This window comes from Doryrhamphus excisus, chromosome 3, assembly GCF_030265055.1.
Source record: "Doryrhamphus excisus isolate RoL2022-K1 chromosome 3, RoL_Dexc_1.0, whole genome shotgun sequence".
Classification (NCBI taxonomy): domain Eukaryota; kingdom Metazoa; phylum Chordata; class Actinopteri; order Syngnathiformes; family Syngnathidae; genus Doryrhamphus; species Doryrhamphus excisus.
This window is the reverse complement of record NC_080468.1, coordinates 21189408-21214276: the sequence shown is the minus strand read 5'-3', so window position 1 is coordinate 21214276 and position 24869 is coordinate 21189408. Positions and strand designations below refer to the sequence as shown.

The window sequence follows — 24869 nt, the reverse complement described above, 5'->3', positions numbered from 1 at the left end:
GACTTGCTGCTTTTTTTGAGCGATCCCTTAGTGCATGGGCATTCAAAGTGCAGCCTGGGAGCCATTTGCAACACATAGCTATGTTGGTTTTTTTTTGTTTTTTTTTTTTAGCTTTTTTAATTATTTAAAAAGCTTATATGCCCTTGCCTTAGTGTTAAACAGTTTTCATGTGCTGTTAACTTTGCTCTAAACATTTCCTTAAGAAGGAAATGCCCCTGGGACCGTGGAGTGCCCTTTAAAGGGGGGATGCCTCCGATAAGCAAGCCAAATAATAAAAATGTAACTCTACAAGCTTAATTAAGTTAGAGAAGATGATTACGACGAGATACATTAAAAGTGATGGCAAAAGTAATTACTTATTCAATCAGCATGCCTTTATGAGAAAATGCAGCGGCAGTAGAAGCATGTGGCACGATGTTGGCGTGCCGCTACACAAGTCATTACTCTTACAAGGGCATTATACGTTCAACTGTGATTGTGCCTCTTGATAGCTTGTTAAGCGTTCATGTTATATCCAGAGAGGAAAAACTACAAGGATGCCATCTCTGCTGTTGATAAAAAACAAGCAACTCAAGGGATTTTTTTTACACTATAAGTTATATTACTCAAGTCCACATATCACTATACATTATAATCTTTTAGATTGTTTCCTTACTAGATTTTACAGGGGCACAGACAGGACTTACCAACAATTCATTCACTCATTTTCGTGGTAAACCCTGGACTGGTCGCCAGCCAATCGCAAGGCATATATGGACAACCAACCATTAATACTCACATTCATGCATATGGACAATTTAGAGTCTCCAATTAACTCAATATGCATAATTTTGGAATGTGAGTACCTGAAGAAAACACATGCACGCCCAGGAAGAACATACAAACTCCACACAGAGATGTCCAAACTGATGCCACTGTGCAGCCGTGCACATTTACAACTAATTGTCCATAAGTCATTGACCATTTGTCCAATAATTACAAAATGATCTGTATCTGTATACATTCATGCTAGCATGTTTTCCAAATCATAACCCATTAAGTGTACCACAAAGTGCATGTATATCACACAATTTGTTGCCCCACGTAGGATCTTGTTACATTATGTTCATTTTTAAGATGTGAGATAATAACTGAGCAGACTCACATCTTTGAGGCATCCCATGAAGTTGTTGCTAACAGGTGACCCCGGCAGGTCAGCGGTGTTGGGGCTCCCACCAATGTAGAAAAAGTCGTCAGAACCCAGCATGGTGTAGTCCTCCTGCGTGTAACCCGTGGTGGTCAGGATGCCGTCGACTGAGATGGTTACCTGCCGACGCAGGCATGGCACCGAACAAGATAGGGACAGGAAGGAAGAACATGGAGGGTGACGAGAGAGGACAGGAATTAGAGGAGTCAAGACAAAAGAAGGAAGAAAGAAAGATGATTAATCGCCTGTGATTGGCTGGTTTGTGCCCTAGGCGCAAGGAAGCACATGGCGGCTTTGGTGCCATCAGACTGGGAAGAGTCACTCTAGAGTGCAGCTGTTGTCTGGATTGTTCCTCTATCAAAATACACAACTGCCTGCTAAAAGAGCTTATTCTTACAAATAGAGATATTGTTATATTTATGATGTTTCATCTTCTAGCATTCACTTTTTAATGTCAACACAGCAAAAGTATGCAAAGTGGCGCGCAGTGGCGAGAACACAGATTAAGAGGGAAAAGATCATGCACAAATACGCTTATCTGTGATAATCTATTATTGTCTTAAATCAGTTTTAATGCAACTGCACTGCACAGCTCCTTCTCCTCAGCCGAGGTCACACTTTCGTTTTGTTGTTGTACACCCCTACTAAAGAGGGCAACTCATTTGTATGTCTGCTTTTGCTAGTTTGGGTGCATATTTTGTGATGATTATTTGTTTTGTTCCTTAGGTTTTGTGGTTGATTAATAAACTGCCAGACACCTATGAAGTTAAAGAAGGGAAATAAAAAGGGAGCTATCAACGGTCAACAAAGCATACAGTGCATTCAGAGACATAAAAAAACATAAATACAGTAAACATGTCTGTATTCATTCACACTTAAATGATTGCAATTAATTAAATACAAAAGAACTCCATGTCCCATACCAATAGAGGCAGCAGCTCTTCCCTCTTCCCTCCAATGTCCGAATGAACACATTGTTGCTTCTTTACTGGGTGCATTTCACAAATGAATACAGTTTGTGCAAAATAAGACAAATACTGCAATATGCAAGATAAATTAAGATAAAATAAGTTATAATAAACACAGCATTTAGTCTCCAAACCTACAGGGGGAGTCAATGAGGACAGTGCGCTACTGGCCATTTTCTGAAGTAAAATCAATTTATACGAGACTAAATGTGTTACTTACCTTTGTTAGCAGCAAATCTGTCGAGAAGCTTAAATATTAACACACATATATCATATTTGGGTGTCATAAAGGACAGACGTGAGAGACAGGTGTTTCAATAAGTGCCTGGCAGGTTATTATGTGGGGCAATTTCTTGTCCTTGAGTTTGAATGGTCAGCACCATATGTGGGTTAGTAAAGGTCAAAAAAGGGAGAGAGCAACGGAGCGGGTTAGGGTTTGTTTGCTTGTGAATGCATTGGTTAGTATTATTGTCAGTAAGGGGAAGTCAGACACAAAAATGGTTGTTAGTATACTTGCAACTACGTACCTTAATTACATTGTTTTAAATGTGTTTTTTTGGGGGGTAAATACTAGTATTTGTTTAATTACTCAAGAGGATTCTTTTCTCAAACCAAATCCATATTTGGACTGACAGTGTTGTTTCCATCGGTTTGATTTTGACAAGTTAAAATAAACCTAAAAGAATCCATTCAAGTCAAGAAAAAGTGATGCATAAGCCATGCACTTTACACGGAACCATGACAGGAAGGAATACAATCATGTAGAAAAATGTCCTTCTGGTTGTCTTTGAGTCACAGTGAAGATGCACGCATGCAAATTGAGCACAGGGAAGCAGGACTGGATGGGTACGAACATCACGGATGAACTCAGCAGAGATGATACAGGATTGTTTTGATAAGAAGGGTGGGACTAGAGAGCGAGGAGCGGGAGGATATAGCAGAACCATTAGCAGTGATAGTATGTCTTATGATGTCTCCACAGTATTCCTGGCCAGCAAATCTCTATGCCAAACATTAGTTTGATTCCACATTCTTCTTTTAGTCCCACACAAAATAAAAATGTCTCCTCGCTCACTTCTCCCCCACTCCTTTTGGTACCAGGTGTTACTGGTTTTAGTTGGTTAATTTGGAACTGAACCAAACAAAAAGTTAAAACAACAAACAATCAAAAAAAGAAACAGCACGAGGGAGGGTGTGGCTAACATGTCTTATGGCCGTATCGATTATATTAGGACAATTAATATATATGCATGTATATATGTTAGCCGGGATATATACATGTACATATATACTTAATGTAATCTGTTTTAGGAGAAAAAAACAACGTTGTCATGCAGACGTTTGTGTTAGTTGTTTATGAGACGGCTCAGATCGTGCACACAGTCCAGTTCCTGCAGGCTCTGTTCCACGTGGTTGGTTCTAAAAGTCACAAACAGACTCGTGGCAGGTCCAGTGAAGGGCACTGTAGCTACTGATAACTATGGCCAGGCTAGTAACTATCACTCATATACGTAGGTCATAAGCAAATCAGGAGTGATTCCAAACATTTGGACACTTGATTAGGTATACAGAGTCATGTGAAAAAAAAAAAAAAAATAGGACACAAGTTCTATTGCCTATTGATGATGGCCATGCTTTTCAACCAATTTTGCTCACATTTTACAAACATGTGCTTGTCAGCCCCCTAAAAGTGTGTGCCAAATTTGGTGGGGATGAGACTAAACAGCCGTATAGTGGGATTTTATTGAGCACATTGAGCAATGTGAGAAATTTGCAGGGGGAAACAAGCTACACGTACACTGGTTCATATGATTGCACATGGTACAATATAATGGGATACAATGCAAGAGCTGCATCAATAATTATGTCTTTGCAAAGAAAACAATACTTGGTTTGTGTCATGTAGGCCTTATTGTTGTTATTTTTTTTAGATGTAAAAAAAAATATGACCACCAAATTCACAATTTTGGCGTTAACTGCATATAGATTTGTATCATTTCACTATCGCTTTCTATCGCTGCTGACATTCACTGGAGGCGCCATCAGAGAGTGTTTGTTGGCCTGCTTTACGAGTCTGCTGTGTACACTTACGTCTCAGGGATTGTTATTTATGAAAAAAATAAATCAGGAGGGAGGTGGGGGAGGTTAAAACGCAAAGTAACACTTTTCTAATATACTCAATTGACTAGATAAATTGTAAAATTCTTTATTTCTTCATAGGGATAGCGTCAGAAGTAGGAAGAAAAAGTAAATAAAATTTTCTGAGTGTGTGTGTGTCTATATACATATGTGTTACACACATAGACACACACACATGTATATACGGATATATAAAAAATAGGATAGACCTTTTAGAATACATATTTTAGATATGGGAGTACTTGATGGCAGTAAGAATAAATTACAAAAAAAATACATGAAATACATACAAAATATAAAGAGAGGTGGAATTTGGCAGCTACCTGATGGCAGCTTGAATGTTGAAAAGCAAACAGAGGAGGGAAAAAAAACAAAACAAACCCAGGGCAAACCAAACTATAAGACAGTTAGAATGATATCTACCATATAATGCAGTTTGTTTACCATAGCGTGTCCAATGCCTGCGTGCTTCAGGAGAAAACAGGGGAGGGAGGGGAAGGAAAAAAAATAATGACCATCCTTAAACTCAGGAGAACACACTTTAAGTCCCGCCCCCAAAAAGTGAAAAGGTATCTTCTCCTCTCAAAAACCAGGCTACTCCAAAAAATATATATGCTTCCTATTCCCTAATATGATAAAATATCCAGATAAAGAAATAAAGAAAGCTACTCTGGCTTTAAGAATATCTAGAAAAACAAAGTATAAAAAGGGGAAAAAAGGATAACAATACATTTGTTAGTATGTTAAGTTGTAGGTTAAGTAGAATGGTTCACATTCCGTGAGTGACACAGTGTTAGTTAGTGAAAATCATAACAGGAAAGGCCATAAACAAAGCACCATGAAAAGAATCAAACTGGAAGAATTCTGGAGTTGGTTGTTAGTAAAAAAGACAAGAGTTAGAAAACTTTCACACAGGGGGTTGTGACTGGGGTGTGTGGGTGTGTGTTTAGTGCTGGAACGGTGCACCACTATTTATTTATATGCATTTCTTTGTGTGGAGTTGTATCGGGACATGTTACACTGGTGAAATAATTGTAATACAGATGGACTTGGTGTCTGCAGCATCCTAAAATAGGAAAAAGACATTGAATCATTTCAAGCATTTCCAAAGAAGGGGACCCTACAGAGGAGAGATAATCATGCAAAAATCAACAATATGGCCACAGACATAATATGGCCAAGTGTTACATATTTCCATTTTTAATTACCCTTGATAAATCTTCTCTTGGAGCACAGATCAAACAAATGACATCAAAAATATGTGTACTATTAGTCCTAGCCAATCATGTTAACTCCCATCACTGATTATCTCTGCCTGTTTCAGCAATGCTTTAAACCTGTCTGTTTGCCTCCTGCTTGGATGCAAATGTAGCCGAGATATGCTATCTGATTACAGGTGTGTGTGTGCCCGGATGGCTTTATCAAGTGTGGTGCAAATGTTATGCAAATGAGCCTTGTTTCTGCTCCAAATGCACAGCCATGGTGGGTGCTGGTGGTTTTATGACTGAGCTATAGCTTGTTTGTTTGATTTGTAATAAGGAAGAACAATTCATCCATATATCAGCAATTTTATGGCTGTAGTTCATCATATGTAAAATCAGATTTTTTTATGTCACAGTGTTGAAGGAGGACAAGCACGCATGAGACTAAACTGACTAAACAAAAAATGCATTAAATTTAAATAAAATAATCACATTCTGTCTCACTTTGTAAGAAAAAGTGGGCAGTACAGTTCTGGACTGTGCATATCTTTATAAGGAGATAAACTTCCCAAATCAACAGCGGATTAAATACTAATTTAATGATCCAGATATAAGAAAATTTAGTGTTGCAAGGAGTTTTCCCTTCTGATATATGGCCGGGGCTGCTTTTTGTGACTGGCTCCAAATCAGTCCTTCCGGTAGCTCTGAAATGGCAACGCTGGATAGACGATATGTCTTTATGATTTTTATTTCTGACAGTCCACATGTGTTGACAAGCACATGGGGGATTCTCTCTCTCTGTGCTCTGTCATCAAATGCCGCTTTCTGGCTACAATGACGTGTAGAACGCACCAGTTTGCATCTGCCTTTCAAACCTGCTAAAAAAAGATGTAAAAATACTGACCGCAAACATGTTTCAGATTTTCTAAATCACATTGCAGGTGCCAAATGATTAAATCTGCATCCCCGCCTCCCAATATTGTGTGTGTTTTGATAATCTGCATGAACAGTATTCTGCATATTCATAATGATAATTGTTAATAGATCAGCTTCACACACACAATCAAGTTTGCATGTGTTTTATTTATGGAAATGTTTAATAGCTTAGCAAAGTCCCTATTTTAAAGCCGTTATCTCACTTTTTTCTGATTTAGATCACACTGTTGCTAATGTGCACATCTATGCATAACATAGATACAACAAATTGCAGCAGTTAACACAAATTTAAAGTCCGACTCTCCTGAGAAAGAAGTGAGAGAACATGACATGGTGAGAAAAGAGAACGTAAGGACAATGATGATTCGATCGGAAGCATAAGAGGTGTCCGTGACATCAAGAGAAAGATTGTGAAGCGATACGTTGGGTTCAGGGGTCTGTATATCCAGACCCTGGCTAAAAAGCGACTGACTGGCCCAGTTCTGTCACTTGGATGCTGGATGTTGAATCTCTGGCTTGTAAAGTCACATTGGGGGATTACAAGACGCCTCTGTTGTGTTTCTCTAAGATGACGAACAAACTGCTCTCTCTCTCTGCTTTCTCCCGTTCGCTTGCTTTCGTCTCACATGAAGGCACTAAAACCTTCTCTTCTCTTATTCTCTACGCTTCCCACGAACAAACTAAGACACTAGCGTGTCCTCAAGCAGCCTGACGTGCCCCATATGGGGATGAATTTCTACTATGTAGGCAAAAAAAATCAGTTGATTAACCGAACAGAGCAGAGTCCTTAATCCTCTTGGACTACTCTATGTTTACAACCTTGTGAGCTGGAGAAAGACATGGCTGTGTGGCTTTGGTGGAGAAGAAGTCATTTCATCTTTCTGAGCCAACAATTGTATTCTATAGTACACAATTGGCGGGAATTCCTGATATAGGTATACAGTATCCTACTGTATATACAACGCCAAGGTCAAATAAATGCCCGTCAGCTCTCATCCACAGGGACAAGCTAAAGTCTTATCTTGCTGTACATCTACTATCCACCGGGAGGAGCTGTGATCCTGTGATCGTTCTTTTTTTTTTCCTTTGTCCAGACTCCTCCTAGCTTGTGAGAGCCACCTAATTGTGCACAGATACTGTACATTACGTTTGTGCAACAAAACAACAGCGACAGACTGACAGATTAGGGGAGCTGCAAAATTCACCCTGTATCGGATTCTTTAAGCCTGTGATTGCAGGGTGAAGTGTTGCTGTCTCCGATTGGCTAAGCAGAGGGGAGCGCTGTGAGAAGCATGGGCACAATAATGTAAAGAAGATTAACACGTGGGTCAGAGGTCGGCCTCATCCCTGCTCTTCCACACATTGTAATACAGCATGTTAGTAAATAACAAATAAGTATTTGAGACACCCATAAAAATATCTATTTATAACACTCGAATCAAGCCTGGGTTATGCTGCTGCGCCTCTGCTGCGCCTCCGTATAAAACTAATCTATTTAATAGTAGTAGAACAACATTTTAAATCCTGTTATTATGAGCAATGAGGAATTGTGTTCACAGACATTAAGTAATTTAAATGTAGTTTTTTCAGTGTAATTTCCAGCATAGTTCAATGTAGCAAATTGTACATCTGAATTAACCCTTAATTAACCCCACATTCTTTTCAGGACAATATTCAGTTTTGATATTACTAAAGATTTTATCTTGAAAATGGTTATAGATAAAGGCATATTGGATACGAGAAAACATCGTCAGTATGACCCAAAGATTGTGATGGGAGTAAATTCACTAATGTGCATATGATGATGTCACCAGTCTCAGAAATGGTCAGATCCCTTTCTCCACCATACCCAACAAGCTCATCAAAATATCAACATATTAGCTCATCAAAATGTCTGATCCATGTGTCATACTCTGTCTATGGTGACATTGTAGGCTTTCATGTCACTTATTTATAAATTATTACCAATTTAGGGCAAATTAGATGGCTTTGCTGCATTAAAAAAATTGCCAATTTTGGAAAGAAAAGAAGAAATGGCCGGGATTTCCGACAAATAAAAAAATATTTTAATTTAAAAAAATCTGGTGGGTCAGGAATGACTAATCGCAAATACCAAATCCACTGTAAATGGTATTCTTATTCTGTGAAAAAAAAAGAAGACCAAAAATGAAAACAAACTTCATGGACTTTAGCCTTAAGGTAAATCATTTCAAGTGAATAAATGGAGAATTAAATGATAGATATATAACGTATTGGATTTAAAAAGTCATTAAAGAGGAATCCTATGTGCATATATGCACATATATATAACATCTTGAATTTGAAGCAGTGGACACTCATTTGCCTCATTACAGCACACTCGGAAGGTATGTGGCTCACTTAATGCCGCAAATCTTTTAAAATCATGTAGGCTTTCGGAACTCATTAGTCTTGTCTCACCCTGCTGATCACACACGAGAATCATGCGGCGCTGCACGGTTAACCCACAATCTGCAAGAGATGAGTGTCCTTGTGCCCTTGTGCTCTTGTCCTAAGACAGCAGAAAACCTGCCTGAGGTGAGGCTTAATTTTAGTGGCCCAAAACTTCAGGACCGGGTGTTTGCTTTTTAATGCATTCATGCGAGTCAGCCTGTTTTGGTATTCAAGAACTGCTCAGACTGGCCATTATTAGCTCTGACAAGCCATTCGTTCCAATTACAATTTGCCTCCAAAATGTGAGCTCGTAAGCACGGCAAGTGTAAGTGAAATTGATTGTGTCTCACCGCTGCACCCTGCAACTGCCAAGTGATGAGCTCAGCAGCCAATAGAAGGTGTACTCGCCACACACACATTGTACCTGTGCATGTGAATACTACGCAAGGTACAAACAGCCTCGGTGATTGCTAAGGAGTTGCAAAAATGCATGTCCAACATTAGTACACAATGTGAGTATAGTTGTGGAAGTATTTCATTGACATTAAAGAGTGGTAGTTCAGTAGTAGATACAGTGAAGATCAAAGATATGTAGCAGAAAGAGGTTGCACTCCAGCTCGTAAGATAGAAAGTAGAAAATCCAACAGAGAATTTTGGTTTACCTGGCGCAGGTTGCGGGTGACGCGGACATCGTGCCAGGCGTTGTCATTGAACTTGCCGTTAACCGGCTCCACCAGGGCCTCAAAGGCCCCGGAGCCCAGGTTGATGACCAGCCAGACAGCGCCGCTCTTCAGCGACAGGTTGACATAGTCGGCCGACTTGCCCGTGTGCAGCATGAGGCCGTTGCGCTGCAGGGTGCGGAAGGAAAGCGTGATCTCGTCGGTGCTGCTCTGGATGGGTGTCAGCGACAAGTCGTAGCAGAAGAACTCGTTGCCCTTGAAGGTCGCCACGGACTCCTCCTTTCCTGTGGCGAGAACACCAAAACACAGATGAGTGACATCACAGTCCAGTGGCCTTCAATGTGCTTTTAAGGTGTAATAACGTGTGCAACAACTTTTTACATGAAGCTGTTTTGTAGAACCTGGTACAACGCCCTTGGGATGACTACAAACAGTTTCACAAGACTACTTGGGAAGCTTGATTTGTAATGGATATTCCGTCTTTATGGTCCACAGCAGCCTTCTTCTCCCTTAGTTCCACTAGCCTACTAATTAAGTTTGATGGCTTTGGGGGTGTTTTTAGCTCAGTTAAAGTCAACGGTATGGTTCTCAAACCTGGATCTTATTCTTAGGGTCTTGAATGAGCTAATAGGCCAACATAAACATGGACTCAAGTTCCTTCTCAGACCAAACATCAAAAACAATATGGAGTTCAAATCATGCCAAATCCTCAGAAACAATAGTATGGTTTGCAAATACTAAACATCCATGAACTCTACAACTATGTAAAACTGTCACATGACTTTTGGCATCAGCTGGGATAGGCTCCAGCACCCCCGCGACTCTCGTGAGGATAAGCGGTAGAAAATGAATGAATTTTTTACACTCATTTTTCTGGCTTGTAGTCCACATGGAAAAGCCTTCAGATTCACACTGTGGTTCACAGATTCAAACTTCCGGTATCAATAACTCCCAAGTCAACATTTGTTAAACAGCAAAGAGTACCTCTTACCAACAGTGTTAAGTAACACAGACAACGAGATACAACCATGTTTAAATCAAAACAAGCAATCCTCTGTGCTGTATGGTTTACATTGATCTCTATAAACAGCCGGCAGTGAGACCACAGCGCACTCTATAAGTGTCTATACCAAAAATAAACAACAAAGCATCATTCAATAATTTCACTTCTGTGAAGTGTAGTGCGAGCAAACACAACTCACACATCAATTACATCCTCCTGGTTATACTACACCAATTAGTTGGGGAAAGGTGCTTTTATATTTAGTAATTATTTGTTTAAATGATAGAATGACACCTTTTCTCAAACAAATTGCTAAGTGACAAAAGTCATGTGACAGTTTTTCATATTTGTTATTTTTTGTACTTGAAGGACATTTTTTCAAGAAATATGTTCCTTTTGTTTCTGAAGCAGGATCCATTTGTTTGATGTGTATGTTCCTTATTTGCAAAATTAAATGCATTAGTTTGTGAATGATGATGTTTTGTATTTGCAAACCACACTGAGCCTGTTTGTGAATCGTTGGGCGTGAGCAAAACACGTTTTGGCACGATTTTAACTCCAAACACACACTTGGCAGCAAGTGGGTTTGTAAAATGCAGCATCACCAAAGAGTTGCTGGCGGAACACTTTCCCCCTGCATGCATTTGTACACACCTCAGATCAAATACTGCCAGATGAAAGCAATTAGCTGTGGTTATTGACTGCAATGATTCAACAAAATGTATCCATCTACACCAAAGTTTCACGCTGCAAAATTTACTTCAGAGTGCAAATCACCAAACAAGCAGTGTTTCATCTGTGAGACAAATTGATTTGCATCCAAGCAAAGACGAATACAAGACAGACTACATCAGGGAACGGGTGATGTGAGGTGAATGCAGTACATCATGTGTTAAAATGAGTGGGTGGGTTAATGCTGGATGGGGCAAGGAAACCCACAAAAGTCTGAGACAGTCCAGTTATGTCAAGCAGCATCATGGGGATAACGGTGACAAGACAGCGAGAGGAGGGAACATTTGAATGTCTCTCCATCCTCATGCCTTTCCCTGTTATGTTATTTGCATGCAATCTACAGCATTTGTCTGGTACACGAGCTTCATAGTGATCCAAATCAAATGTTATTCTTTCAACATGATCTGAAGAGACACTCGGCTTCCTGTGTTTGTTTGGCTCATACAGCCCCACCCTAACCTTGGCGACTCCGCCTTGGCCTCCCTGCAGGGGCTCAGGTAACATGCATCAAAATGAGAACAAACCACCAAGAGGCCGCCGTACAGGTGGTGGATCATCAGATCTGCTTTATCCTGAAGTTCCATTACAGCAAAATCACCTTCAAGACCTTGCTGGATTTCCCTATGGGGTTTCCAAGGAGTGGCTGTCCAGAGATGGCAGCCCAAGCCTCATATCGAAAGACATTTTGCAGCCACATGCAGGCATGGCGGAAAATGTAGGCTCTATTTATTGTATCCGTGCATTTTCACATGCCGGTACGATTAAAGACGGGCGGGCCTGCTAAAAGGAAGAATGATTATACTGATTCATCATCGCCTGGAGTGGAAGACAAACACACCAATGATACCAGTACAAGTGCTTGAATGTATGATGCCATCATGTGATGGGCAAAATGGATTTATAGGTGCATTTTCCCCGGAAATTGACACTATGAGCAATCTCAAGTGAAGTGTGAACTGACAGAAAATAGTCATTAAAGGGGAAATAGAAAGAGATAGAAGGAGCAAATACAAAGCAAATCCCCCCCAGAGAAGTCTTGTGACAATGGTCATGCGCGGGGCACAAATGGCAAAAGCAGCCATTTTCAATTATGTATTGATATGTTAACAGCGAGCAGTGTGTGATTGTCTCCATGAGCTGACTGCCCACTTTCTCTTGTGCACGCCTCTTTAGTAAACACAAGGCTGAGCGCATGAGATAAAGGAGACAGCGGGGGTGGAGGCATGTTCAGATGTTACTACCTCTGCCAGGAAGTTGTATTTCGATCTGCACCTCTTTTCTTGTTAGGTAGTTATCAAGATTAAATATCATTTATATTATACATTGTATGAATGTGAGTGTGAATGGTTGTTTGTCTATATGTGCCCTGTGATTGGCTGCCGACCAGTCCAGGGTGTACCCCACATCTCGCCCGAAGACAGCTGGGATAGTCTCCAGCATACCCCCGCGACCCTCATGAGGATAAGCGGTATAGAAAATGGATGGAGAGTTCTAAAAAAAAAAAAGATGGCCACCATCGAGCACAACATGCCATCATTGACCATTTGTCGAATGATTATAATACGTTGAGGATATCGCTATCACATGACACTATCATGTCTTCCAAAGCATTCTAGTACAATGTACAAAAATGTTTTATGATGGATAATATTACTGTACAGTGGAACCTCGGTTAGTGTGCGCCCCAGTTAGCATGTTTTTAAGTTAATGCCAAACATTCCCACCAACATTTTTCATCGTTTTGTGCACATTCTCCAGCTAGTGTACAATATGGCATGCAGCATGCCATATTATCAAAACAAACAGTTCTTGTTTGTTTTTACCTACATTGAAGACGAAGAGGTTTCAGCGAGTTCAACATGAACACCACCTTTGTGCCATGAATTATTTCTTGAATGCAATATTGTTTCTCGAGCTCAACCGGGAACACACGTCTTACACAGCTATTCCATCAGTTGGCATCACAATGAGAGCGAACATTGTAAGTAACTGTTGTTTTTGTGGATGAGTGGTTAGCATGTTAGCCGCACAGTCAGGAGATCGGGAAGACCTGGGTTTGATTCCTACTTGGGTATCTCTGTGTGGAGTTTGCATATTCTTCCTGTGTATGTGTGGGTTTTCTCCTGGTACTCCGGGTTCCAAAAACATGCATATCAGGTTCATTGATGACTCCGAATTGTCCATAGGTATGAATGTGAGTGTGAATGGTTGTTTGTCTTTATGTGCCTGAAGGCAGCTGGGATAGGCTACAGCACTCCTGCGGCCCTCGTTGAAGACAAGCGGTAGAAAATGAATGAATGAGAATGTTTTGGTTAGAGTTGAACCTTCTGGAAATTATTAATGACGCTAACCAAGGTTCCACTGTATTTAAGAAGCCACAAGTTTCCAAATATACAATTAATGTATGTACTCCAATACGTGTCTAGGGTATTTAAATATGTGCCCCATGAAAGGTTAATGCTATTTTTTTCAAGACATCACTTCAACTGTCGCACAAGCTAATAGCAACAATTACTCTTTCCACGCCTTTTCAGATGTATTTTTATATTTTCAATCAAAGCAATTCCTGATGCTTGGAGCTGGATGTAAGTCAGGACACACATGCATGGAGCAAAGTCGAAAGTGCTGTCAAGGTCTCAATTAACCTCACAGTAAGCCCTGACTACATGGATGAAACTACCCATTAGAAATTGAGCCACCCATAATAGCCTCTTTATTATTAATTGTCTGGCACTTGATTTGTGCGCCTTTGGCGGGAAGCTGCTGGATGCTGACCACTCATGATACTTTAAATCATTTCCAGATTGCTGCATGCTTCTTACGAAGCATATTATGCCATTAACAAACAAATAAAGCTTTTTAAATACCAAAAACAATAATAACAATGTCTGTGATTGGCTGGCGACCAGTCCAGTGTGTATCCCGCCTCTTGCCCAAAGACAGCTGGGATAGGCTCCAGCATACCCTGCGACCCTTGTGAGGAAAAGCGGTAGAAAATGAATGAATGAATGAATAATAACAATGCACAATCCACTACTTGGAGGGCATGGTTCACAAAGCATCCATCAAAATAATCATAAACATCCCGCTACATGAAAAAGGAATCAACATAGATATAGAAAAAAATGACAGATCTACTGTATGTTTTGTTGATGACGATGTACTGGCTATTTCTAGACCTATCATGTATGATGCAAATTAGTAAAGTAAATGCATTGGAGTAAAGATACACAAAGTACAACAGCACATGGTAAACTATGAAACAGATGAAGCTATCAAGATTTAGGATCAGGAAATACAGATTGGAAGGAACTGCAAATATTTAGAACAAACAATTCCAAAGGAGATAAACATAAATGGAGAGGTAAAGAGAAAGACAGGTAGAGGATGGGAAATACGTATGAAAAGAACACACACACAAGACAGATTGGCAGCCATGCACAGGTAAGAGAAAGAGGGGCAGCCCTAAAAGATGATGGAAAGACAACATTCCTAAGAAAGAAACAGAGATGGAAGCACATGAGGACGGCTACATTCCACCTGGATGGAAACATCCTCGATAGATAAATACTGATAAAGCTCTTGCAGCGGTGGTTATACTGACACCCTCCCCTCATTGATTTGGCACTGCACAGTACATGTAAGGCCTCTGATCAAGCACTTGAATTAATTACTAAAAGTGATGTCGACACAACGCTCGGTGGGTTTACTCAAAGCCATGACTAAGTGCGGTGGCGGATGTCATACATTTTAAGAGCCCTCAGCGTACAAGGACTCTCGACTAGATTATTTGTTATTGTTTATTTTTTTTATTTGCCCTCCCCCACTTTTAAATAATGCTGGTCAGATCTTTTTTTTTAAAATTCGTCTTAACATAATCCTGTGATTGACAGTGTGGCATTGTGCTTTGACATTCTGACCTCGGTGCTCGCCAACCTTCCTCACAAGTTTAGGACTTTGAATGTTAATGACAAACCTCACTATTGTGTGGAAGAGCAGAGCCCTTGATGCTGTTAAAACAGTTTAATTGTCTGTCGCCTTGGAAACCATCCATTTTGTAAGCACAATATCAAACTCCATGGCAGCGCTCGTGACCCTGCAGCTATTTCTCTCTCTCTCTCTCTCTCTGTCTCATCTTTCCCCTGATTCATTTTTTTTTGTTCTTGTAATAGATTCTCATATTTCTCACAAGTCCTTGTAGGTGCCTCTCACCCTCGGAGGTTTGTTCAGCCTTAGCATGGTACCTTTTGATTGACACTTTGACATTACTGCAGACTGCCAAAATAAATCGCTTAAATGTTATATTGTATTTTATTATGATGTTGGAGTCACTTTTCAAGGGAGGCATAAACAAAGACAACACTTTAAATAAGACCTTCATTAAGCAGAAGACTTGTTGACCTCCCGACCAGGTTAAAAAAATAGTATGTAACATGGAGAACAAGGCAAATGGAGACTTTGACACAGCGTCCAGCAACTTTTAGAACTACTACGCAAATAAGGCTGGTGGCTTGTCAAATTTGCATTATAACAAATGCAGTACCGCAGACATCTGACAAGCCGTTTCAGATGCATATTTCTTTTATTTTATTTTCCCAGTGTGGTGTGAATCTTAATGAAGCACACAAGTTAAAAAAAAGAACCAACAACAATAGAACAATTCATAAATAATTATATGCTGTGACAGGTCTAAGAGCATGGAAGAGGAAAAGTATACAAAAAACAAAACACATAATTTATTCAACTGGAAACGATATGGTGTTTTTTTTTGTTTTGTTTGTTATGTGTTTTAATTTTGTTTGGCATTGGTTGGATGTAAAATAATGCAATAATATAAAGTCCGAAGCAAATATTAGAACATCCAAGATCCTGTAGCTCACATGTCAGTGTCATGTTTAACATCATGCATTACTAAGTGCAAATAAGTGGAATCTTATCCAGATGTTTCCATCTGAACTGTGGGGCTATATGCAATCCACATTCATGCCATCTTCGGTGACACACACGCATATGTACACATCACCACAGGCTTGTGGGAGTCGACAAATGAGCTGTTAGTTGCTTACTCACGGTGGCTATTGACAAGAGAAGCGGCAGTCGGGCTGGTGGACTGTTTGTCTAATAACCAAGGCTGCGTTTCAATTTCACATCTCACTGAACAGTCTGCTTAGGCTCGCAAGATTGATATGACATCAGGCTCTGCAAGAGGCTTTGTCTGTGTGTCTGTGTGTGTGTATGTGTGTGTGTGTGCGCGCGCACAACTGAGGAAAGAGTAACCCAATCTCCTGACTGTATATAATAAAAATGGTACAGTACTCTGGGTCATCATCCAGGGACATCAAATGTGCATGGCCACACCATTAGGTACATCCGCACCACCCAATGAGCCGTTGCACGAGTTCTTATAAAATTAACACCTCTCACTTCACAGTATGAAGTATGTAATCATAAACATCTTTGCAAAAGCAGACATTTGGATGCAAGTGAATGTCATCTGGCTGTGTAAGTGTACCTAATGAGTTGGCATTTACCACAAGACAGGCTCAGCTTTTTCTACTCTGAGAATGCATCCTCTGGACATGCACATCCTCTGAAGGCAGCGAGTTAATTAGACTCCCGGCCGGAGCTCATCTTAACAAAAACTCACCAATTTTCACTTTCTTTATGTGGATTTTGTATTGTACTCTCTTCCTAATTCCCCAAATAATGATGTCTGCAGCCACACGATGGATGAGTGGTTAGCATGTAGGCCACACAGTCAGGAGATCGGGAAGACATTGGTTTGATTCTCATGCATAAACATGCATATTAGTTTAATTGGTGACTTTAAATTGCCCATAGGTATGAATGTCAGTGAGTTTGTCCATACAGTACGTGCCCTGCGATTGGCCGGCGGCCATTCCTGCCCGATGACAGGTGGGATAGGCTCCAGCATGCCCTTACCCCACTGAGGATAAGAGGCATAGGAAATGGATGAATGAATGGATGATGTCTAGCTCATTAGAAAACTTTACTTTTTATACGTTAAACTACTACACATCACCACCTTGGCTATAAATTATATACGAGTCACCCCACAGTTTATCACAGATAAATGCTCATCATAAAATGCCTGTTTTATGATAACTTCATGGAACAAGACAAAACTACATTTCAAGGAAAAAAGTAACTGACGCAACACAAGTGCACAGCACTGTCTTGTCAAGTGCACCGCGTATGTTACAAAACAAAACAAAACTGGACTTAGACTAGTGGTTCCCCAAGGGGATAAAAATGTCTTCACATATCCCACTATTATTGAGAAACGGATAATATAGTATATTAATGAGTCTGTACTGTACAAAACATTAAACGGAAAGCAGGAAAATGCAACAAAATGTAGAGCTGTGTAGCATACATGCTAATAAATGTGTACATTTTGGCAGGTCTGAAGTAACACTGAAAAAGTACTTAGATGAAGAGGAAACAATATGTACAAATTTACAAAGAGAAAGTTGTTGAGCTTGCAATCTTCATATACTTACAGAATGGGAGAAATAAAAACCCATCCCGGTTTATGAGCACCTGTTTTCTCATTATTTAACCTTATTTGTGAGGAAAGAAGACAGCAGTAAACTCTTTTATCCTCTTTTGCAGCTGGAGAATATGGGAGGGTGCAGAGCGAGAAAGAAGAGGAGGAGACAATGTCACAATGTCAGCTATTCCCTGCAACAAGGGAGGGGTGAAGACATGAGAGGAAGACACACAAAGAGAAGTGTGTTAACCTTCCATCATTCCTCGCTTCCTCTTAGCCAAACGCTGAGCATCAAAATCCCTGAAGAGATCTGTCTATCGCTTTTTTCTTCCTCTCTTTGTGCATACTCCACTATGAATATTTTACAAGGGAGAATCCCTATCTCTGCACACAGCCACACACACACACACACTCAGTATTTGATCCAAAGCATCCCTGACACGCACAATTAAAGAGTTATTGAAATTAGCATCGACTGGCCACCTTGTTGATGCACTCTCACTCTTTTTACGGTGAACCTCGCAAGCTTTATGACTTCATGCAATCCCAGACCTGCTCCTGTGACTCATTCACACAGAAACACGATAACGTTCAGGCTGAAAGACACGATAGCATGCCCTCAAAAGCTACAAATTGGCGATAGATAGGATGTGTCATACATGTTCCAATAAGAAACAAACAGGATTTTCGGTGCCATCACACTTGTGGTACAGTATCTTGTTTTTTTTGTTTGTTTTTTTTAAAGGTACAGTGCACTTGGGTGCACCTTGCTTAGTGTTCACCATGGTATCTATGTCATTGGGCCAACAACTGTCCAGTAAATAACATATAAAGTATGGACATGATTTGACAGCTTTTGTGACATATTATGTGACGCAACTTAAATATTCCAAACCAAAAAGCCTCTAAAATATGCCGTACTTTTATAGTGTGCCACACAGAGCAAAAAAAGAGACTTCCAAAGCATTTTCTCTTGCATTTGTGTCATTTATTCATGATTTACTTTGTGTCATTTTACTACAGGTATGTGTCTTTGATGCCTCAAGTATTCACATTTTGAGCTCGAGTAAAGTGATGGTTGCACCCCCTAGAGTTTGGATGATCACTTTCACACTTGACCAAACAAAGCGTACAAGCATAACAAACGCACCGGAGTTCCTTTTAACCGAACCAAAGCTGACAAGTGTGAACACACCCCAAAATATACTGTGTACCACAGATAACACAGGTCCATGGATTTGCCACATTAAGTTAGCCCCCGCTGACACTTGTGTCCACTTTCAGCATCTTTCTTTCAGCCCTCCTAATCCACCCGTCCCTATAAGTCTGTTGCCTCTGCATCCCTGCACAACCTTTTTTCCCCTCCATCCCCATCTTTTCTCCTTCCTGTCACAGCTCATTCTCTCCCTCCCACACCAGCTGCATGAAAAACAGGTCCACTATGCCAAGTGCCATTTGATTAGCCTCTTTTTGGCAGCCACAGTAATTGTCGAGACATGTCCTCTCTTCCCTCTACTTGTACTTTGTCAATGTATCAGTTTTATTTTCTTTATAAGCCATGCGTGATGGGATCCTCATCACGTTTTCTGGTTCTGGTTCTGCAATTCACTCCATTTTGATGGATCTATTTTATATTTTATCCATGATGATTCCTATCCTCCCACGTATTCCAGACTTGTCTACACACACAGAACATACATTAAACCCTGCATCACTCAAAGTATTTTTTTATGTCATGCTGTTTCCCTGTGAGGTTGCTTCCTTGTCAGGCTGTGTACTTGTTAGGCTGTCTACTTCTGAGGATCTGTATTATTTAGGCATGCATATGGTGGTTGAGAAGTGCAAAATACTTTAAAAAAAAAAAGGACAAAACAAATTACCGTTACCCAAACCAATGGGGAATTGCGCAGATTTACAAGATTTACAAGAAATCGAAATGTGTCTGTGACAGGGATTTGGTACATTAACATTATATTATTTTTTAACCAAGTTAACATTTCAGAAAACAAATTAACTAAAGGTGAAACAAATTGAAATGAGGGATCACATTAACAAAAGATGATGTGATGATGTGTTATGTATAATGTGTACGATATTCATCCACACTGGTGTTTGTTTCTACAGTTACAAGAAATTAAATTAACAAGAAATTAATGTATTTTCTAAAATGCTAATTCGTTTTGAACTGTGTTAATGTGTTTTTTGAAATGTCAATTATGTTCACCTTTCATTCATTTGTTTTCTGAAACGTTACCGGTAGGGATGCACGATATTTAACTTATTCATTAAAACATATGTATATATATTTTACTTTTTAACTTGAAGTAACAAACTCAAAAGGTGGATTAGACAAACTGTACATGTAGATTTGTCCTAACCAAATATAATATCACAATTATACAAAATATAACACTCAGGGGAGGCGTGAAGCACATCACAGAAAAGGAGCACATATTTTGCTCACCTTAGCCCAGTAACACACACACCACAGTACCCGTAATACTGCCTCGTTGGAGAGGGTTTTTTTTTAATTTTTTATTATTGGTTATTGGAGTTGGTTAATGGTTGGTTAATGTTATCAGATTTGTCTGGATGATGTAATAACTCCTCATATTGGCCCGGATATATGCGAGTTAAAGTGTTTCTTCCTGCACTGTCCAATGTACTTGCATAGCAGTTTTATTGTGCAATTCAACATATTCAGTAGTGCAACATCATGCATAAAGCCAATGGTCATCCTTCATGATGATTAATGACTTCCATGTGCAGCACACAACACTTGCAACATGCTTGACTGACATGTGACATCAGTGGTCTTGACAGGTTTGACTTGGGGAGGGGGCAGAAGACACAAGGACTGACCTGGGGAGAGACACTCTTCTTTTTTAGTCATCCTTCTCTTACTAATGTACCCTGTCCACAAGATTTTGTGCATACAAATCTCACATTTGCAGCAACATAAAGTCACCTCTGCCTTCAGGGTTCAGAAATGCGAATGAAAGTATATAGTAGCCTCTGGTTTTCAACATATACTGTAAAAAATTTATGGACTAACAGTGAATAAAATAAAGCTAGTCCTAAACTTTGTTTGCCCTGTGGTGATAAAACCTGTTAACCCCAACACGTGTACCTCTTTTATTCCCATATGTTCATCCTGGCATGGATGACCACCCTGCTGTCCTGTGGGCAAACTCATCTCAGCATCAACAGTCATACACTGTATATGCCTTGCCTGACCAGCTGCACAAGCCATTATGAGATGCTTTAGGCTTGTCATTTCTACATAGTGTATACACTAAATATTTTGCATTTAAAGCACTATACAGTACTGGAAACAACAGGGTTGAAAAATACTTTTGTGTTTTTTGGTTTTTTTTTTCACCACCACCAAAAAGAATGCCATGAGCTGTAGCTCAAACAACCACTTTAAGGGTGCACAGAGCAATCAAAAGCCAAATATGGACTCTTTGATTGTGGGAAAACTCGTAGGCGGTTACCATTTTCCCGTCAAAAAGAACACCCTCCACGGCTCCAAACTGTGACTAAATGATTAGTTTGCAAATAAAATATGAAACATTGCGAGTGAATTTTCCATCTACTTGTGTATGTGCGACCAGATAAAAGTATGCGTCCCATATTGAATCGACAACGGACATCCCTTATTCTGGTGATAATTAAAAATCTGTCAAATGTAGCGATGACAGCTTGTCACAGTCTAACCCATTAATGCCAATGTGTGTGATCGGCCAAGTTTGAATTGCATTGTAGTTTTACTTTTCTACCATCTTTGTTTACACATTTTGCCTCGCCTAGCTTGTGCTCCATGAACACCAAATGTGATTCTTCTTTGATTTGATTAAACGACAATGAAATTTTGTCTTTCAAACAAGCAACGTGGTTCATTCGCAGCTAGTTTTTGTCCCACAGGGAAACGTATTTGCTGGCAGTCACTTTCATGGGGTACAAAGTAACTTACTTTTTTAAAGCAGCCTTGCTGTCTTGCGAAATGTTCAATTCAGACATGATATCTGTATCTAATGTCAAATGAACACTAAATAGCATAAAGACAATGAGTACACTTTTTGATTGGAGATGCAATTTGTTTAAAAACTTTTTTTAATGTTTGCAGTCACATAAAACACAGATAATAGGGTGGATCTGCATTTATAAGAAATACAGTGGTAATGAGAAAAAATATACTTTGCAAGTTTATTTTGGTGTGCACCCCTGAATTCGTTATTTGTGCTGCTGAAATTTTAAGTTGGGGCCCTTTGTGCTCCCATTAAAAAAGAGGTTAGTCTGGAGCCCCGTGCTCACCCATTTTTCAAAGTGGAGCAGCGCTCACCTTTTTTGTGTTCTCTGTGACATCCAAAATAGAAATCAATGTGTCTGGCACGGCGTTGCAGCCCGATGTATTAAATGTGGAATCGATAACTGATGTCGCAGTCATTTTTCCTCATCCACCGACCAATGGGATACAAACAAAGTCCTCTCACCAGCTGGGAGGGGCTGGGAAGGGAGACTAGAGAGGGAGACATGCTAGGATTCCTTTTGAAATAAAGACTCTTCAGATGCAGTCACACTGTTTCTGGTTTAGAGTGTTTGCAATCATCCAAACCATGCTGGCCACCAAACAAAAGAAAAGTAGGTATTATAATATGTATTATATGAAAAGAAAATGTAAGAGAAAATGAATTGGAAGTGTTGTCTTTAAATTTCTTTGATGACCTGAAATATTTAAGTGTGACAAACATGAAAAAAAAATCATTATTTACTGCAAAGACTCACAGGACACCTGGCAAAGCAGATTGCACTAAAGTGGGAACCAGGCATAATTTTTGGGTTGCACCATAGTGAGAACACAGACTCAGACCAATCAATAAATGTGTTGGTCTTATATAATACTTCTACCCTTGGGACATCACCACAAGGAAAGTCATAGCTCACTTATTTCAACTTGACTTTTCCCATGCATTATCATAATCAAGATCTATCATCCAGACTTTCTTTATAACCAAAGAAAATCGACCATCCCTTATTCATACACATTCCAATAAGAATGATGTTGCCAAGTAAATGGCTTTATACAGAGTCATACGACACAATAATTTATAATCCAATATAGTCAGAGTTCATAATTCTTCTCAAGTTGTGAGGAGAAATTGTGTGCTTGAAAAGATACTCTATCATAATAAAGCGGGCCTGCCGGAGTTGCCATAAATGCATCAGACACTTTGAGGCCCCGGACGTGTGACAAAAGAATAAACCAAATCATCCACACATATAAATTGGTAAAAATGTATGAGGGCAGTGCACATTCACAATCCCTCCAAACCACTACAATCATAAACCTCAACCCTGTAATAATCCTGCACGCCTTAAATATTTATGGGGCAATGCACACTATCTCCCACTTCTCTTTTATTATTTGTCAGCAGAGATGATTCAGCCTCCGGAGAGCCGCTGCACACAGATGCACAGATTCAGAAAACGACATGGGCGCAGCTCATCATTGCTTATTACATTGCCTGCATCTCTATCAAGCAGCCTCAGGTAAACAACATATTCTCTAGAAGTGTGGCAGCAGAGGTGTTTGGTGACAGGTGAGCATGTCTTGGAAGTTTCTACTTATGTGTGCGTGTGGGCATCAACGCTTTGAACACAAGTGTGACGAAAGCAGCTCTTTTCCAGAAAGCATGCAACATCCATGCCAAAGGCTGAGGTAGAGTTGATCCTAAGGCTATGTTCACACTTGTAGGTCGGTACTCTGATACAGACCAAAAACACAAAAAAGATGCTTGGTACGGTTGCCGTACAGTAAAGAACATATGCATAACATAAGGACTTGGTTGGGCAGCTTTTGTGACATATTCCAAACCAAAATAAACATTATTTATAAATTCTATATTCTATATCTATATATTACTTTTTGCGAAAGCTTAGAGGGTAAAGGTTTGTGCATAAACCGGAGTACCTGGAGAGAACCCACGCATGCACAGGGAGAACATGCAAACTCCACACAGAGATGGCCGAGGGTGGAAATTAACTCGGGTCTCCTAGCTGTGTGGCCTGCGCCATGTAAAACATTTTAAAGTAAAATACATCTATTCACCAGAGATGTCAGCCATTTTGGGTGTAACTTGCCTTATAGAACAGTTTTGCTCTGGTCTACCAATTGGAGGACAGAAAGCTTTGAATCTAAAGTCTGATTGCAACAACTGCCTCATTGCTAATTATGTATATGTGACATGGACCAGCACTCCTGACTCTGAAGGACCACTTCAGATGAGATTACCATGCCAACACACAGAAGCTGAAATGTGATTGCACAGAAAAATCTGAACATACAAATACACTACCGGTAAGCTGTGCCAAATGAATGTTGCTTTTAACCAACCACGATGAACCAAACATGATGTGTTTATACACAAATTATTAACAAAAAATTGATATTTCTGACACCTGAGGTTGGAAGTGCTCAGTACAATTCCCACAGACACACTCCAAAATATTGTGGGTAGTTTCTACCCAGAAGAGTAGAAATTACTATTTCAGAAAAAAAGTGAAATTTAAACTCCCTGCAGGTGTACCAACATGGCTGTCCATATAGGCTCCCTTCCATAACAGCACGCATCTGTAAAGTGTGCAAGCATGCGTTTGGAAATCTTGCATCCAAAACTGTATTTCTTCAAGTGGCCACCAAGATTAAATTACTTTCAGTATGGGTGGCAGGGAGGAGAGAAATTGAGAAACTGATTAAAAAATAAATAGAAAAATGATTTCCCATTCTGGAGCTGATCACAATGGCTGGAGAAGGCAATGGGCCGACTGCATGGTTATTTGTCTGGTCGGAGGCCATAAGCATGCCTGCTGTAGCTGCTCATTATGGGAGTCTACCAGTTCATCCTTCACTATCTGGCCCTGCCACCACAGGCAGGAGGATGTGGACTGCTGGGCCAGATTACCCAAGTAATCTCTATTCACAGTTAATTATACCCACAAGAAAACAATCCACAGCAGATGTACATGCTCTCAGATGACGACGTTGCTCCTGAGATATCCGCCACATGACCTTGATGCTCTCAGCGTAACACGTC

The 24869-nt window shown here is 40.0% G+C and overlaps 1 protein-coding gene across 1 annotated transcript in view; it reads right to left on the bottom strand.

The window, feature by feature from the left end:
• The window catches only part of LOC131125407 (neurexin-2-like), a 410351-nt gene that overhangs the window by 188756 nt on the left and 196726 nt on the right, over positions 1 to 24869 (bottom strand). The window contains exons 9-11 of the mRNA XM_058066943.1: positions 9506 to 9807; positions 4738 to 4761; positions 1145 to 1306 (exon numbers count right to left, since the gene is read on the bottom strand). Of these exons, the coding sequence (XP_057922926.1) occupies positions 1145 to 1306; positions 4738 to 4761; positions 9506 to 9807 (488 nt within the window). The remainder of the gene's footprint in view (positions 1 to 1144; positions 1307 to 4737; positions 4762 to 9505; positions 9808 to 24869) is intronic.